The 15,737-nt window shown below is 40.6% G+C and overlaps 3 protein-coding genes across 6 annotated transcripts in view; 1 reads left to right on the forward strand and 2 right to left on the reverse strand.

Annotated features, from left to right (window-relative positions):
- Positions 1 to 1,601: 1,601 nt before the first annotated feature.
- itpkca (inositol-trisphosphate 3-kinase Ca) lies at positions 1,602 to 6,997 on the reverse strand. Of its 2 annotated transcripts, none has more exons than XM_037747627.1 (7): positions 6,839 to 6,997; positions 4,607 to 4,706; positions 4,261 to 4,474; positions 2,996 to 3,200; positions 2,716 to 2,817; positions 2,559 to 2,630; positions 1,602 to 2,343 (listed from the first exon to the last, which is right to left on the reverse strand). In XM_037747627.1, exons 2-7 carry the CDS (start codon positions 4,653 to 4,655, stop codon positions 2,137 to 2,139), a joined length of 849 nt encoding a protein of 282 aa, XP_037603555.1. In that variant the 5' UTR covers positions 4,656 to 4,706; positions 6,839 to 6,997; the 3' UTR covers positions 1,602 to 2,136. The 2 variants fall into 2 exon arrangements, with proteins under 2 accessions (XP_037603555.1, XP_037603556.1); XM_037747628.1 differs by lacking the exon at positions 6,839 to 6,997 and adding an exon at positions 6,085 to 6,217.
- On the forward strand, positions 6,241 to 12,749 carry ccdc61 (coiled-coil domain containing 61). 3 transcript variants are annotated; one of them, XM_037747623.1, is made up of 13 exons: positions 6,241 to 6,389; positions 7,946 to 8,103; positions 8,191 to 8,273; positions 9,009 to 9,169; positions 9,287 to 9,439; positions 9,527 to 9,734; positions 9,825 to 9,925; positions 10,043 to 10,263; positions 10,349 to 10,427; positions 10,513 to 10,710; positions 10,795 to 10,828; positions 11,339 to 11,405; positions 11,515 to 12,749. In XM_037747623.1, the coding sequence occupies exons 2-13, from the start codon at positions 7,956 to 7,958 to the stop codon at positions 11,607 to 11,609; spliced, it is 1,548 nt and encodes a 515-aa protein (XP_037603551.1). In that variant the 5' UTR covers positions 6,241 to 6,389; positions 7,946 to 7,955; the 3' UTR covers positions 11,610 to 12,749. The 3 variants fall into 3 exon arrangements, with proteins under 3 accessions (XP_037603551.1, XP_037603552.1, XP_037603554.1); XM_037747624.1 differs by having other exon boundaries at positions 9,825 to 9,907; XM_037747626.1 differs by having other exon boundaries at positions 9,825 to 9,907; positions 10,046 to 10,263.
- Positions 12,750 to 13,335: 586 nt separating this feature from the next.
- Positions 13,336 to 15,737, reverse strand: part of LOC119475168 (transcriptional regulator ATRX-like) — a 30,229-nt gene continuing 27,827 nt past the window's right edge. The window contains exons 34-35 of the mRNA XM_037747622.1: positions 13,959 to 14,087; positions 13,336 to 13,874 (exon numbers count right to left, since the gene is read on the reverse strand). Coding sequence (XP_037603550.1) covers positions 13,776 to 13,874; positions 13,959 to 14,087 — 228 coding nt within the window. The 3' untranslated portion in view covers positions 13,336 to 13,775. The remainder of the gene's footprint in view (positions 13,875 to 13,958; positions 14,088 to 15,737) is intronic.

Below are 15,737 nucleotides of genomic sequence, written 5' to 3' on the forward strand. Positions count from 1 at the left end.
TCCTGTCAAGGTGTCAGTCGCAGTAAGGATATAAGGAGATTTCATTCAAATTTTAAAGACTCCATGGGACACTGACAAAAAAATGATCAGTAAATTTGGCCAACAGTTATAGTAGCATAAACTCTGGTCACTGGTCTTTAAATAGATAAGAGTAGAAATGTTGTGTTACATTATTATGTATCATTGTGCTGAAACAATCCATCAAATAATGTTTATCTACTATTGCTGTCTTCAGGCCTTAAATTTGACTTGTAAATGAAAAAGATGAAGTGTCTATAGCCATGCTAGCGGCCCTGTGAGGCTGTACATAGACACAACTGTGCTTTGAGATAAATGCTAATGTCATAATGCTAACATTTTGATGTTTAGATGGTATAATGTTCACCATTTTCACCATATTAGTTAAGCATGTTAAAGAGGATTATGCTTATTTTCAGGTGCATACTTGTATTTTGGTTTCTACTAGAAAATGTTTACATGCATTATTGTTAAAAAAAAAACTTTATTTTTCTCATCCCGGCTGTGCTGCAGCACCTCTTTTCACCCTCTGTCTGAAACGCTCTGTTTGAACTCCTCCCCCCGCCCTCCCAAAAAGTTCAGACTCCTCTGATTGGTCAGCTGGCCCACTGTTGTGATTGGTCAACCGAACCAAACTCGCCAGACTCGGCTCCAGCTTCGCTCAAACTAGCTTTGTTTGAGGATGTGCCAAACGAGCTGCTAAGCAGGTGTTATGCAAATGTATTACTTGGTGACATCACCACGTTACGGAAGAAAAGGCGGCACAAAGGCGTTTCAGGCAGTTCAGGAGTAGTGTTTCTGTGGGGGAGAGTAACTCCCTTTGGCGTGGACTTTGTAACTTTGAAGACCTTTTACATGCACAAAAAAACATATATCACACTAAAGGAAAGGGAAAAGCACAAAAGCATAATAGATCCTCTTTAACATTTGCTGATTTGCAGTAAACACAAAGTGAGTATGACTGAGGATGATGGGAATGTCATCAGTTTTGCAGGTATTATGTATTGGACAAACTCAAATTTTGACTTGTTGATGTTGCTACTTCGTGGCAATCCAATAGTTGTTGGGACATTTTACTCAAATGTTAACCTCATGGTGGTGGGACCATGAACGTCTGTACAAAATTTTCGGCATATCCGTCCAATAGTTTTGCAGATATTTCCGTGTGGACTAAAATGGTGGACTGACCGACCGACATTGTCTTCCCTAGAACCACGCCGCTAGCATTGCTAAAAACAATAGCCAGGGTTTTTAGCCCCTCATAATCAAAAAGACAAGACTGAAAATAAGATCAAATTTAATGTGAAAATCAAACCATTAACCCCATAACCCATAAATCACTATGTGCAAAGGTCTAATATTGCTGGACCACAAGGAACACCCTACCTATTCTTGGTCTCCAAAACATACTTATTTATATTATATTTCATTTCTGCCAATAGATACCCCTAAATGTTACACACTGTTCCTTTAATGGTGGAATGTAATCCCAACTCCAATCCATAAATGGTGAAATTATTTCACAATCGAATGTGTGAAAACTAATGATGATAATAGTGAGGCAAACAAATTCCAAAATCCACTTTTATAGTTTTAGCACCATTTTAATGACACAGTGTGACATTTAAACTGCTGATCATCTCAAGCCAGAGGGGAGAAACCATATCTTTGGCTTATAAATGCTTGTGCCATGTTTTTCCTGAAATAATGAGCAGTGTCATCTCCAGACAGTAGGATCGGCGTCTCCTGCTGGAAACTGAGAATGTGTTTGGCTCTTACAGGGTGAGCTCAGTGTTAGTGGCAGTGCAGTACAGGTGACTGTTGGTCTGTTCAGTGGTCAAACTTTAAAAGGCTCAGATTGAGATTCCACAAATCACCAATGACCTTTTGATCAATGTTGTGGGCCTAATTTGCTGAAAAAAGTCTGTTCTGGAAAGTATTTACTTTTATAATCAATAACATCTTCCTTTTTGTACACCCTCATATTGTATTTTCCAATATAGTTAATTCCCACAATTCTGACGACACAACCTTTTCAGATGCTAGTGCATCTGCAGTAACTCAGGTATGAGTGGTGAAGGAAGGATTAAGAGTAAATTTACATGTTTAGAGAGGCGTTCAGGTCCGTGGCAGCATGTTGGCAAGTATATCAATGAGGTTGTCCAGACCCCACAGGTAGCCATCTTCTCGATTGCCCTCTACCCAGGGAGTGCGGTGGTCCAAGGTGAGGTGTGCTGGCAATGCCGCTGTCTTTCCAAAGTCAATCATCCAGACCCCTGTTCTGCCTGTCCAGTCATGTAGAAACAGTAGGGAACTGCCCACAACCTGCAGAGACACAGCTGTTAGGAAAACGTTCCACCAGTGGACAAATGCGCTATATTATCAGCCTAAGCTTGCCTACACCAGCCAACAAAAAAAGGGCACCATAGTTTTCCAATACTGCTCTTTTGGAACAAGCTGAATGGTTCTTTCCTTTACATTTCCAAAATCCTGTTCAAAACATTTACGAAACTGTTTAACAAAACTCCCCAACATCTAACCTCATGTGTTCTGAAGAAGTCTGACGCCTCCAAGACCTGCCGCAGTTGTTTCAACCGTCTCAGATAGCCCCACTGAAGGGAAAGATACAAGATTTACAAGAGAGGAGAGGAAAATCAAATGTATGTGTAAATGAAAGTCAGTGATGGTCACACTCACCACAATCTGCGTATTGGACTCAACAAAGTTGTCCAGTGCTTCCATCACTTGCTCTCTGCTTTTGGTCCTTTTGAAGTTTGTGTGACATTCTTCATCTGACTTCTGCACAGGAAATGTACAGGTTACAACTAATTACACTATAAAGATAGACATTTATTGCTGCAAAAAACAAACTGCACTTTTCAAAGATTGTCAACATAGCCTAATTTATTCGCTATACAGTATATCAAGATGAATCAATGACCTGACACAACCACCTTTGATAGACATTGGGGCTTACCCCGAATCCTTCGATGCGGAAACCCAGAGATGTTGTGGAGCTCAGCGTCTCCCTCCACTGCATATACCTGGTTTTCAGCACTGCCTGCTGGGCTCGTTCCTGGACCGTTGGGGCCTCTGGGTCCACAGCCACCATCTTCTCATACATGTCTTTACGAGGCTGGGGCCGCTCTCTGGCCACTAGCAGCTCCGCCTCGAGGTATGTGCTGTGATGAACAGTGCCTCATTATTATTGTGACTGGAGCTTATTAAAAGTAGGGACGGTAATGCTGAGAAACTAGCAAGAGTACACTAGATTTTAAAAATCATCCAACCTAAAAACCCAGCCCAGTGTTGACAACTCTTTTCCAATGAAAGTAGCTAACAGCATTAGTTCCAAAAGTCCCTAAATCTAGAGAGAAAGTCCAATCCCAAAGCCCGTCCAATCATTTCATTCAGGCTGAATATAAGGCTGAATATAACAAAAAAAAATATTTGAACAGCACTACCAACCCTACCTTTAATTCCATTAAAGGCTAATATACTATAACTGTGACAGATGAAATGCTTCAAAGAGGAACATATTGCTTTAACATAAGACACAATAATATAATTTGAGTGTAACAGATGCTTATTTGTTAAGTATTTAGAAATAATTTATTATTCTCCATGAAAATCTTTTTTTTCTGTTTGACAACTTACGGGTTAATGTACAACAAGCCGGTCATTGTTTTGAAAGAAACCCTGACAGGGCGATGCCACACCCACACTCTCTCATCGCCCTGAAGGAGTTTCTTTCACAACAATGACCTGCTAGCTGTACATTATCCCGCTTATTACACGGCTACTAACTTAAGAAATCAATAATTTGACACAAAAACAGTCCGCCAGAGTCCGACATCAGAACTGCGCCCATAGCAATGGTCTGTTATACATAGCAACGGTCTACTATAAAGAAATAACAGACCACAGATCGCCTTGATTAATCAATAGAATCGAGTTTTCAACAATGCTGTATAATACATTTTTTTTTAAGGTTATTTTTTTAGGCATTTATTTGACAGTACAGTCGATAGATTGGAAAGGGGGAGAGAGAAAGGACATACATCCAGCAAATGTATGGGAGTTCTATAATTTTGTATTTCAGCCACTAATATATTCAGGATATATAAAAAAATATTAGGCCTTTTTGAGATTTAGTGCTGCACTATATGTCTCCTCCTTCAAATTTGCCTGAAAACTCAGTCAAAAGCTCTCAGTGACAAAAATTACCCTGTTAAAACTTACCGGCTCCCCATCTTGCAGTCCATGATGGCAGGTGAGTTGAAATGGGTAAGCAAGTTGTCCATCATGTTGTAATCCTGCTCGTCCCGCTGCACCACACCGTGGTATGCTGGAACAAAGGGCCTCAAAGAGTCCTCCATCAACCTGAGGTAGCATTGTTGCTCTCCCTCACAAAAACTCTTCAGCAGTGTGCCATAATCACCAACGTGAAAGCTCCCTGTGAAGACAAGCAAAGAAAAGAAGACTAACCATATTTATTCCATTACTTACATTGTAGATATTTTTTAAACAAAATTAGACCCGCTGAGGAACAAAAAAAAAAAAGAAAAGTAAGACCAAATGAACAAACCTGCATGTCCCACCACTTGCAGCCACTGCTGAGGTTTCCTGGGAGTCATGGGGAGGAGAGATGAAGTCCCACAACTTTTATGTTTCTTCCATGCGGAGTTCTGCATGGGAAGACCAAAAAAGTCAGTCATTCTTTAGCACACAGACACACACACACTCCAGGTCACTCTCCTCTGCTGCCTGTGTTCTTCTGCGTCGTTACAGACAAGCAGCAGACTTCAGACTCAGTCACTCGACTTTTTGCCTTAGGGGTGAACAACGTCTCCGTGGAAACAGCCCTTCAGCAAGACTGCGTGAAGAGAGGGCAGGGTCTGCTCTGAGCTTGTGCAACAGGTTCATCAAACATTTACAGGAAGTGCCTGTTTTCCACTCAAAACTGCTTTTAAATACTTAAGTAAGCAAACAGCTAAAGGCCGAACACACAGATGTTTTGTCAACATGTGTCTACTATTAGAATTTTGATATATTAAAAATATATAACTGGTACCAGCTTGACAAATATGAAGAGATTCTTGGTTCTGTCTAGGGATGCACCGATACTGATATTGGGCCAATACTGACTCAATTTGTTGCTGCATTAAAAAGGTTCACACTTGAATTCTAATTCTTGTTAATTTGGAAGTTTTTTTGTTGCTGCTGCACAATGTATTATCTTAATAATAAATAGAAATTCAGTAAATTTATATTTATTTGTTACATTTTGTTTTACAAAGTTAGGAAAGCGATGTTTAAGTCAAGCCTGATGTTGCCTTATACATGAAAGAATGATCCCAGTCACTCCCACACAGTGAGGCATACATTTTATTAATTAAACACTGGTATCGGATCAGTAATCGGTATCGATCGATACCCAAAGCCCAGGTATCGATATCGGTATCAGGACTGAAAAAGTCGGATCGGTGCAAACCTACCACTATCTGGAGGAAAATATTGTACCTATATCCTCCATTATATTTATTTGACAACTCAAGCTACTATAGTGACTGTGCAGATTAATTACATACAAAACATTCATAAAATATGATGCACTGTTAGAAATTAAACTATCACAGTATATAAAGCAGTTGAAGTTAGCTCCACTTCCACCAACTACACTTGTGTAAAGTGTCTTTGAGTACTATGAAAAAGCCTCTATAATTAAAATATATTATTAAAATAATACTTACAAATGTATGCAAAAGTTGTAATAATATAAACATACTCCATTTTCTGCATATTGGGTACTTTTACTTGCGATATAAAGTATATTTTGCATTTTATAGCACATTTGCATTTTTCTGCAGCAATATTATAATTTATGATTCTTCTGTATCTTTATTTCAGTCATTTTTTCAAATGTACATTTTCTAATGGAGCATTTAGATAGTTATATTGCTACTATATAACTGATATTCTTCTAGCACTATTAATGTTCAGCCTAGTGTCATAGCAGTGTGGAGGTAGTGTCTGTTGTAGTGTCTGTTCACTACCTGTGACTACCTGTAGAGGGCAGCAACACGCCGGAGAGCGGTCGAGCCTCCCTACAGACTAAGCAGAGGAAGAAGAGGCAGCGGAGGCAGAGCAAAGTGAAGAAGAAGAATTGAACGGTTCCCGGTTATTGAACCGCTCCCGTCCCGTCTCAACGGTGCCCGGTGGCTTCCACATGCTGTTGGACTGTATAGCAGCACAAAGCGAGCTGCTAGCTGCTTCATGCACTTCAGCTAGCTATCGCAGAGAGATGTGTTACCTCCGTCTAGCTATGTGTTGACAGCTAACCTCATTACGGAGCATTACTGCGACCAAAGGTAACGTGATTGTTTGCCCTTTATTCACACAGTGGTGAACAGTAGTCGAGTGATTCACATACAGATAGCCTGGTTATCTAGCTGCGACTCATGTTAACTAAGTTGACCTAACTGTGACCCGGCGCTAACTAACGCTAACGACCATGCTAGCTAACATTAGCTAACAATAGCTAACCGTTAACGTTAGCTGATCTATTGACAGAGCAGTAGAAGACGTAGCATGTTTCAGAAGCCCGCAATTATCTTTTTAATAACGCGAACACTGAAACGTAACGTGATAGTGAACTATCCAGACTATCAGTGTGTCCAATGTTGGCTGTGCAGGTTAAAGATGAGGTTCGCACAGACTCGTGTGAGTCGCTTTCACTCTCTGCGCGGTACAAAGTGAAGTCAAGCGCGAAATCTAACAGCAGTTAAATGCAACAAAAGAGATACAATGAATATCTTACCTCGTAAAACAGGTCCTAAGACATTTGCTGATTCCTCGACATATGATATGACCAACCAACCACAACTTTTACCCAATAAAACTGATGATCACACCTTTTGAAACGGACTCTGCTGGCTCACTAGCGCCCCTCATGGTGTGTGTGTGGATGAGGACTGGCTGATGACAGGCTGGGTGAGGTAGGACAGGCTGGGTGAGGTAGGACAAGCTGAGGACAGGCTGGGTGAGGTGAGCCAGGAGACATCTGGGGGTGAAATAGGAGAGAGAGACAGAATTATTATGTGGATACGTTTAAAATAAGGATACTAATAGCTAGCTCACCCCTGAGGAGTTCTACCTACAGCTAAATACAAGATAACAGACATCTAACCTCTTCTATAGTGGCTTTACCCCCACGTTTAATGTTTCACAACTAATACTATTAGACATAAAAAAATAACATAGAATGTCAAAGAAATAAATGCAAATCTGCACAAATAAATCTAAATGAAGTACAAATATAACAGACTCTCCAAAACCAATCCTGTGAGTAGAAAACAGGACATGCACATGATGTACGCACTACCTGACTTACTGATAATGTGGCTTTTGGGTTGTTTCTCTCAGGTCATGAACCCACTAGTGGACATGAAACACTCCAAAACTTTGCATGTATTATTTAATAACTGATTTTGAACAGAATACAGTGGTCTCCATTTAAATTCCCCTTGTTAACATCTTTAAGCGACAGGGAATCAGGTTCAGATGTGTCCAAATGTTATGTGTCAAGAGGTTTGATATGATCTTGATGGCTCTGCTAGGAGGCTAAAGATTTAAATCCTGAACCGCCACCAGACTCTGGGACAAGTGCCAACACTTAACATTGAGCCCTCACGTTTTTTGACTTTGCAAGATGCTGAAAAATAGTTTTCTTCAAATCAGGGTTATAGATCGTGCTTTAGATTAGTTCTTGGCATCAAACGTATGTAGCTCTGTGGCATGGCAATCCTTAACCATACAGAAACTTGTGAAATTGCCCACTAACATTACCCAGCTTTGTTTTTGAACAGTAGAGGAGTTGGTTCCAGTTGCTCCTAATTCCTAAGAATCATTTATTTGTCCTTCACAGACCCAGAGCGATGGAGGAGGGCTCTGAGGTGATGGAGGATATTGTAGTTCGAGGAGTGGAGTTTTCTGTGAAGATCGAGGTGGACAAGGGTTTGCTGATAGTCGAAATCTCTGACTCAATGACAGCAGATCAATGGAGGGGGGACTTTGATCCAGCATGTAAGTAGAATACATTTATTATAGTTTAAATGTCATCACAGGCACAAATAGTCTCACTCACACCATTTCATTCTTCTTCTTTTTTAGACATTGAGGACCTCACACGCAAAACCGGGAACTTCAAGCAGTTCCCTATTTTCTGCAGCATGTTGGAATCAGCTGTTAGAAAGGTGTGTTTGAAGGTGCACTCTGATAGAATGGGGAAAAATGCAGTGGTGGCACAAATGCATACAAAGTCAATAGAAAGATGTGAACAGACACAGATTTGCTCGAGGCTGTGTGAGCGGATGCGAGACGCATTCATTCGAGTTCAGTGTTTCCACTTGAGCGAAAAATGTTCAGTTATCCAGAGCTGTCTTATTCCCTCTCTGCTTTTCATGTTAAGGAACAGTGGCCACAAGAAGAGGGCCTGGAGGAAAATAAGAGGGATCAATTGGAAATTTGGGTACATTTAGAAATCGGTCTAAACTGGACACACTCGGTGAAACAAAAAAAATTCTAATAATTGTATCTAAATAACACTTTAATGTCACATTAGATTCACGATGAAGAGAAAAAAACATAATTATCCTTTTTTGTATTTAAATTTACTCCTGTATGACAGTAAACGGAATATCTTTGAGTTGTGGACAAACCAAGACATTTGAGGATGTCATCCTGGGCTTTGGGAAACACTGATCGACATTTTTCACCATTTTCTGACATTTTATAGACCAAACAACTTAATTGTTATAAAGTAAGCGACAGATTAATCGACAATGAAAATAATTATTAGTTGCAGCCCTTGAGGCCACCATCATAATAACATTAATATCTTTTATAAGTTTTGTGTTTCCCCAAGTTGGTGGCCATAAAGCCTGTTTTATTTCTAATGTTATATAGTTAACTTGAGCTTTTTTCTGCAGATGAGTGATTCGGTTACACTTGACCTCTTGACCTACGCTGACCTGGAGCTGCTACGTAACAGAAAAGCAGGAGTGGTTAGTCGTCCTCGCGGCCACCAGCAGTCGTCTGTCCTCACAGCCAAAAGATATCTAATCCTCATATACACCGTGGAGTTTGACAGGTTTGTGTCTTTGCGGCAACATACATTACATAGTCACACATTTAACATCATTTTGTTTGGTTGCTCAGTATTTTGTTAATAATAACTCATGATTTGCTGACTGTTTTGTACTTGTAGGATACACTACCCCTTACCGCTGCCCTATGTGGGTAAGCCTGACCCGGCTGCCCTGCAGAAGGAAGTCCGAGCTCTGAGGGCTGAGCTCAGCACCGTCTCCTCTCATGGAATTAACAAATCGGCAGAACTAGAAATACAGCGGCTACGAGCAGAGTAGGTTGCATCTCATCTCCATCACCGTGACCAACATGAAGAGATGTGGGGCTTTTTTTAAAAAGAATGTCTCCTACTGTTTTCAAGGCTGGCTGCGGTGAAAGAAGAGAAAGAGGCTATGGCTAAGGTTTTGGAGCGATTGCAGGTCAGTGGAAGCGGTTCCACACCTGGACGGGAGGACTGGAGGGCCAGAGAAGTGGTGAGGACGCTGGAGGAGCAGCTCGTCAAGGAGAGGGCCAAAAGTCAACGCTCGGCGAGCAAGAGATGCCAGGAGCAGCGACTCCTAATGGAGCAGGTGGATCTCTTCAGCTTCTCAAAGTAGTCTAAAAGATTTATGGTGTTTCCTTTGTAACTTTTAACATTCGTCATTCCCTGTCCTGGCTAGTTCGAGGAGCTGAGAGCATCAGAGTGTGCTCTCCGTGTACGTGTCAAGAGTCTCACCAGTGAGCTGGCGCTACTGCGTAGAGGGTTAGACATTCTAAGCATGTACTATATCTTTACTTTCTCTCTCTTTCATTCATTCACTTATAATGTGAAGAAAGAAAATGTTAAATCTGAATAATATTTACCTACTTTGCGCACCTCCTCTTTATGTGTCTGCAGCAGAGTGACGCCTGTGTCCAGTCACGTCAGCTCTCGAGTCGACGGGGAAATCTATCGCTCTCTCTCCCGCGAGAGGAGGTCGGGGTACGGGACAGGCCGGGCTCGCTCAGGATCTAGAGAACGGATGGAGGACAGAGGGCAAAGGTCAGAGGAAAGGGGAAGAAGAGCAGACTCTTCGGGACCACGAGCTCGCATACCCAGGATGTCACCTTCTCCAACTGGTACTGGCTCTGCTCATGATGTTGCGGTAGTTTGCCGTTATTTCTGACACTAGTTTTCTTAATATTCCCACGTTCTATCTTACAGGGTCACGGGGTCAACGCTTTGACCCAACTGCTTACATCCAGGACAGACAGCGCAGACTGAAAGAGGCAGATTTCAAAAAGTTGGTCTCAATCATTTTTTTTCTTTGACAGCACCGATATTTGATCTGCTCGGAACAATAGCTTTAACTCTGTTTTCTGTGTCAGACAGAGGAAGGTACGGAGGGACATGATGACATCACCCATTATCCCTGAGAGGGGGCGTTCACGCTCCAGAGAGGCCTATCCTCAGATGGTCCGGTCTGGCAGCAGAGGCAGGAGTTTATCAGTGGAGCGGAGAGGGAGCAGGAACTCCTCTGACGGCTCGTTAGTGGATATGGATGAAATGGCCAAAACGATGTTCAGGTGATGGGATTTACCTCCGGATAGGTTTTGTGAAGTCTGTTGTTTTAGCCGGTTATTTTAACATTTGTTTTTCTGTGTTTACAGAGGAAGAAAACAGACTTACAATGGACCCAGTGTGGTGAGTGGCCTGGTTATTAAAAGCCCCTTTCACACAGCCTGTTCAAGGCAGGAATGTTGTGCCGTTATTCCGCCTTGCGGTTTTGTATGAAAAATACAGAGACAGAATGGGGCGAGCCGACATCTGTGTGAAAAGGACAGCCGGCACGGCAAGACTACACGCGCACACACACTAGACGCAAACGCTGTTGTGTTTAACGCTACGCCCCTTTTGCTCCCGTGATGTGGCGTGCTTTCTAAAATGACACACCGGGGTTATTCATCATTATGCTGCTGTTGTTTCGTTCAGTGCGAAAAAGCAAAGCCGGCGTAACGGCGGATGGTCTTTATGGCAGTATTGTGGGAATCTCTGTGTGAACGGGGCTCCAAGGAATTAGCTCTGGTTACATAGACAATACTTGTTAGTAAGAGCCATTCATTGATGGGTTTTTATGGGATTTGTTGACAATAAAAAAAAAATACAGAATATCGCCAGTCTTATCCTATTAATGTGCGATTTATCCGTTTCTAGTCTAGAGGAGGCCTTTTGACCAGGAAGCCATTATGCAGTACTCCAACACACCGAATGAAAGACAAAGGTAATTAATGCAAGTCTTTTACATTTTTGCTGCAATAAAATTATTAATATTGATTTCTAAAAGCTATCCACCACACAAAACATCTTATCATTTTACATCTCCACCTCAGAGAGCTCCTTAGATACGGGTGCTGAGCTGTCGGAGATCGACGCCAGGCTGTTGGCACTTCAGGAGTACATGAGGGACCTGGATACAGGACACTAACAGCCACTCCATGTTACCTGATGACTGCACAGCTCGGAGCTCAGCCCAGCTTTTTTTTTTTTTTTTTTACTGTGGACAGACTGAGAAACACATCAAGCTTCAAACATTAGCGATGGAGAATAAACGTATTCATATAAGAGACTAAAACTCCTTCTGGAGGGTCAGACTTCTAGGACTTCAGGAAACTACAGCCGTCACTGTGAAAGACTACTTTTTGTGGACCGAAATGATTATTTTTTTAATATACCAAGTTTATATTAATTAACTTAAAAGATGACTGTGTCTGAGTGCAGTGTTATCCCTTATTTTTTACACCTCACTAAACCAACTAGTTACAAGGACGTAAAATTTGGCGGTCCGTAAATAATTTATTTTGAACCTTTACTCGCTTGTTGATGTTTTCTTTCCAACACGTGTGTTTATTTGTTGTGGAGTTTTCTCCCTGTGAGTGTGTGCATCACCTCTTCCGTTCTAAACACATTTAAGTCAAGCAACTATTTTAAACAACATTGGGTGTGAATGTGATCAACATGATAACCTGCGATGGACTGTTGTCTCTTCTGCCCAGTGCTTGTTGGGATACTCTCCAGCTCCTGTACCCTGATCGACTGCATGCATGTCATCCCAAGATTTGGTGGTTAAATGTCATTCCAGCTTTAGTCGGCAATTTCCAATCCGTGTTTTCTTTCCTGCTCGACTTTTAACTCAACATTACCAGTGTATTTTAAGCATTACAATAGTTAATACCGTCATACAACCTCTAACTAGTTGATCCACGTAAAGTATTAAAATGTAACATTTTCTACTGTTTGAACCGAAGTGAACCACATTACCCTTTGAGCTTATATCCCTAACTCGAGCATATTAATCTTGGATAACATTTGTGAAAGGGAACAATACATATCGTCAAAGATAAATTGGACAGACTAAGGATATTTGTATTTATGTGTGCACATATCCATACTACTTTCACGGTGATCGTGCAAGCAAGTGTACGAACACCAGCACCTTTTTTTTATGATGGTGAAACTGCCAAATTTTGTATGAACTGCTGTATGTGTACGCGCACAAAGACTTACGGTAATCTTTCCCCGGTCTAATGCCTTTTATACCAACTAAAAATATAATTTATAAGAAATGTATCCTGTTTTTTTTACCTACATTTTTGTGTATTTCAGTACTCACTGCTTCCTTTTGCACTATTGTGAGATGAAGTGGAGCCTGAGGGAAACCTTTGAGGGGTTTACACCACTGCAGCTGGCTTGCTTTCATTAATTAACAGATGAACTTACGGGCATGGAGCCTTCCTCTCAGGGGAACAACTCAGTGGCTGAACAGCTGCTCTGTTTCTACTAGGAGAATCTGGAGGGAGACTTCGGTTGGTTTATGTCATGAAGAAAGTGAATGTAGCACACGCTGACCAACACTGACACTCTGTAGCTACACACATTCACATTTAAGCTACATATGCATACCATTTCAGAGGGTGGTATTCTTGAAAAGATAAGAAAATGATTTTCCCTTACAAAAAGTTTCAAATTCGTTGTCCAATACAATTCCCACAGGGCTCCGTCACAACTAAAAGGATTTTTTTGTTTATAAAACAGTGAACCGATATTCGCACTATTAACACTTCAAGCTCTTCTACAAGATAAAAAATATCTTCGCTAACTCTGTCATGGCCTGAATCTTGTTGCTGGTTCACAAACATGGACACAACAACCAATTTTCTGTTATTTAGTTAATTTATTATATACTTATAACAACTGCTTAAAAAACATATAACATTTTTAATTCAATAGCAAAACATATTAAGGTAAAAATCATAATAAGGCAAGTACAGTAACCCTACTGTTTGTAAACCATCAAACTGATGTTTGGACTCCACAAAATGTTTTTTTGGGACAGCTGAACAACTCTTGTTTTTGCAAACTATAAAAGATATTTGTACAACTCAATTACATATAAGGTGTAAGTTAAAGTGCTCAAAGTGTTACAAAACTGTCAGTGCACCTGGACATTACTATTGAAATTACATTATCTGAAATCCTAAAGAAATGTGTTAATATGCTACCGTTACAATGTTTTAACTGTCTGACAATGATTTACTCTAATGCCACAGTGGTAAAACGTACATTCTTAGTCACTCGTAGAGCATTTTCTCGTTCAAGTCTGTCCAGGCTGAGTCACAGTGGTCACGGTCGTCTGCATCGACACCGCTTGCATCCGTCGACTGTTCAGTATTGCCTGAATGTTGAATGTGAGCTGTGGTGGGATATGATTGAAACATGAGAAAGACTATTTGTACAAATATGTACGCACATGGTCTCGCATGTAAAAATGACTTACCGTTTGTTGCTGTGAAAGAGTGTCTCGATAATGGGCCTGTCTACGTTCCTGCTCCTTCTGATCCAACTCTTTCCAATAAACAGCTTTGGCCTGAACTTTGGCCTCAGGCAGCAGAGGATACTGTTGCCGCTGTAACATAAATAAATGGTTAGATAAGATATATTTTATTGTCTTGGGGAATAGTGCTACACACAGCTGCAATCAACTTAAAACAATACGTAGCCAAAGACACAGTAATAAATTACATACAAAGACAAAAAAGACAATACAAAGAAGTTGAGTAAAATACTGCACATGCCTTGTGAGAGAAAAACTATAAATACACAGGCATTATAAAAATGAGGAAAGAAATTGTAATTAAAAATACACATACTGAAGGTACAAAGAATATTCTGGACAACCCATCTTAACTGTAACATAAGGTTGACATTGTGAGCCATTTGCATCATCTGTTATCTGCAAAGTAATGTGCTGCGATGCATTTTATCAACTCCACAGAAAAAAAATTCTCATGTGCTCCTACAAGTATTTCATTCTGCTTAGCATGTCAGTCAACAGATGACCCATAGCTAATGTTCCTCCTCAAAAACTGTAACAACACTCATAAACGCTGGTTGGAGGAGGTAAGAGTACGCCTCAAACTTGAACAACTAAAGTATCAATCAAGGCTCAACCTCAAAGTTTTTATAAGATCTGACCTTTTTCTGTCTTATTCTCAAAACAGAAAAAAAAGTTTTGACCTTTCTCAACTTTTTTTGGAGGCTTGTGTTAATATGTGTATTATTATGGATGTGGGATAAGTAAATCGCTGATTTATATTCTGCTAATCTAATTTAAAAAACCTTTATCAACACAGAGATGTTACGCAGACACTATAGACCAGTTCATTGTCTTATTCGGGTAACAGTTTTGGTCCAAGTTTACTTCTTGTCAGCTACAGTATTAAAGGACTTATTGATTGAAGATTTTTATGTAGATGAATATATTTTTTTCAATAATACATCCACACAGCCTTTAGAAAGGTGCCGAATAAATGCATGGCTTTTTCCTGAAAAAAAATATTATGATTCTGAATTAATCATTTTCAAAATGTTGGCGGGGTCCACAATTAATGTTTTGTTTATCTCTGTGGAAGATATTTGACGTTTGGTTCCCATTTTAACAAGGTTTGTGAGCCAACAGTATAACAGTTGGTATCACGTGGGATTTCTGGGTCGTCAGTTAGTGTGGAAAAAACAGATAAATGTCTGAGATTGATGGTAAGGGCCTGGCAACGACTTGTTGTGAAGTAAATGGAATGGAGCGGGGGGAGAGAGAGAATGTGACATCTAGTGGCTGATTGTTATCAGTGTTATCAATAGCACCTTTAACAAACATTGCAACAGGAAATACAAAGTGGCCCATTTAGAATGTTGGGAGTCATTGTGACGAGAGCTCAGCCAAGCAGGGTGTCACACCACTTACACGGGAAATGATCCAGAATCTCTGACGCTCCCTGTTTGATCATCTGTAATTTCAATAGTGACTCAGGTACCACTAAGATGTAAATTGAATCATCCTAGCAACCCCCAAACTCAATTTGCATTTGGGCCTTCGGGAGCCAGACTTGTATTGTCCTTTGTCAGCAACTCACCATTTGCCACAGACATGTATAAAACCACCTCGATTTTAGATCGAAGGTAGAGAAGATGAACGAATGCAAAACAAAATCCATCTACTTCTGCAGCAGTGCCTCGACAATGAATGGCTAAAAGCCTATACCAAGCTATAAATAACCCC

This window comes from Sebastes umbrosus, chromosome 17 (genome assembly GCF_015220745.1).
Source record: "Sebastes umbrosus isolate fSebUmb1 chromosome 17, fSebUmb1.pri, whole genome shotgun sequence".
In the NCBI taxonomy this organism is placed as follows: domain Eukaryota; kingdom Metazoa; phylum Chordata; class Actinopteri; order Perciformes; family Sebastidae; genus Sebastes; species Sebastes umbrosus.

Bases quoted from the DNA above. Each gene is read 5' to 3' on its own strand.
- itpkca (XM_037747627.1), bottom strand. From the start codon at position 4,655: ATGACTCCCAGGAAACCTCAGCAGTGGCTGCAAGTGGTGGGACATGCA. The intron at 3,201-4,260 runs GTAAGTTTTAAC...TGTTCATCACAG, and splicing joins GACTGCAAGATGGGGAGCCG to CACATACCTCGAGGCGGAGC. The intron at 2,631-2,715 runs GTGAGTGTGACC...CTTTCCCTTCAG, and splicing joins AGTCCAATACGCAGATTGTG to TGGGGCTATCTGAGACGGTT.
- ccdc61 (XM_037747623.1), top strand. From the start codon at position 7,956: ATGGAGGAGGGCTCTGAGGTGATGGAGGATATTGTAGTTCGAGGAGTG. The intron at 8,104-8,190 runs GTAAGTAGAATA...CTTCTTTTTTAG, and splicing joins GGGGGACTTTGATCCAGCAT to ACATTGAGGACCTCACACGC. The intron at 10,829-11,338 runs GTGAGTGGCCTG...ATCCGTTTCTAG, and splicing joins CTTACAATGGACCCAGTGTG to TCTAGAGGAGGCCTTTTGAC.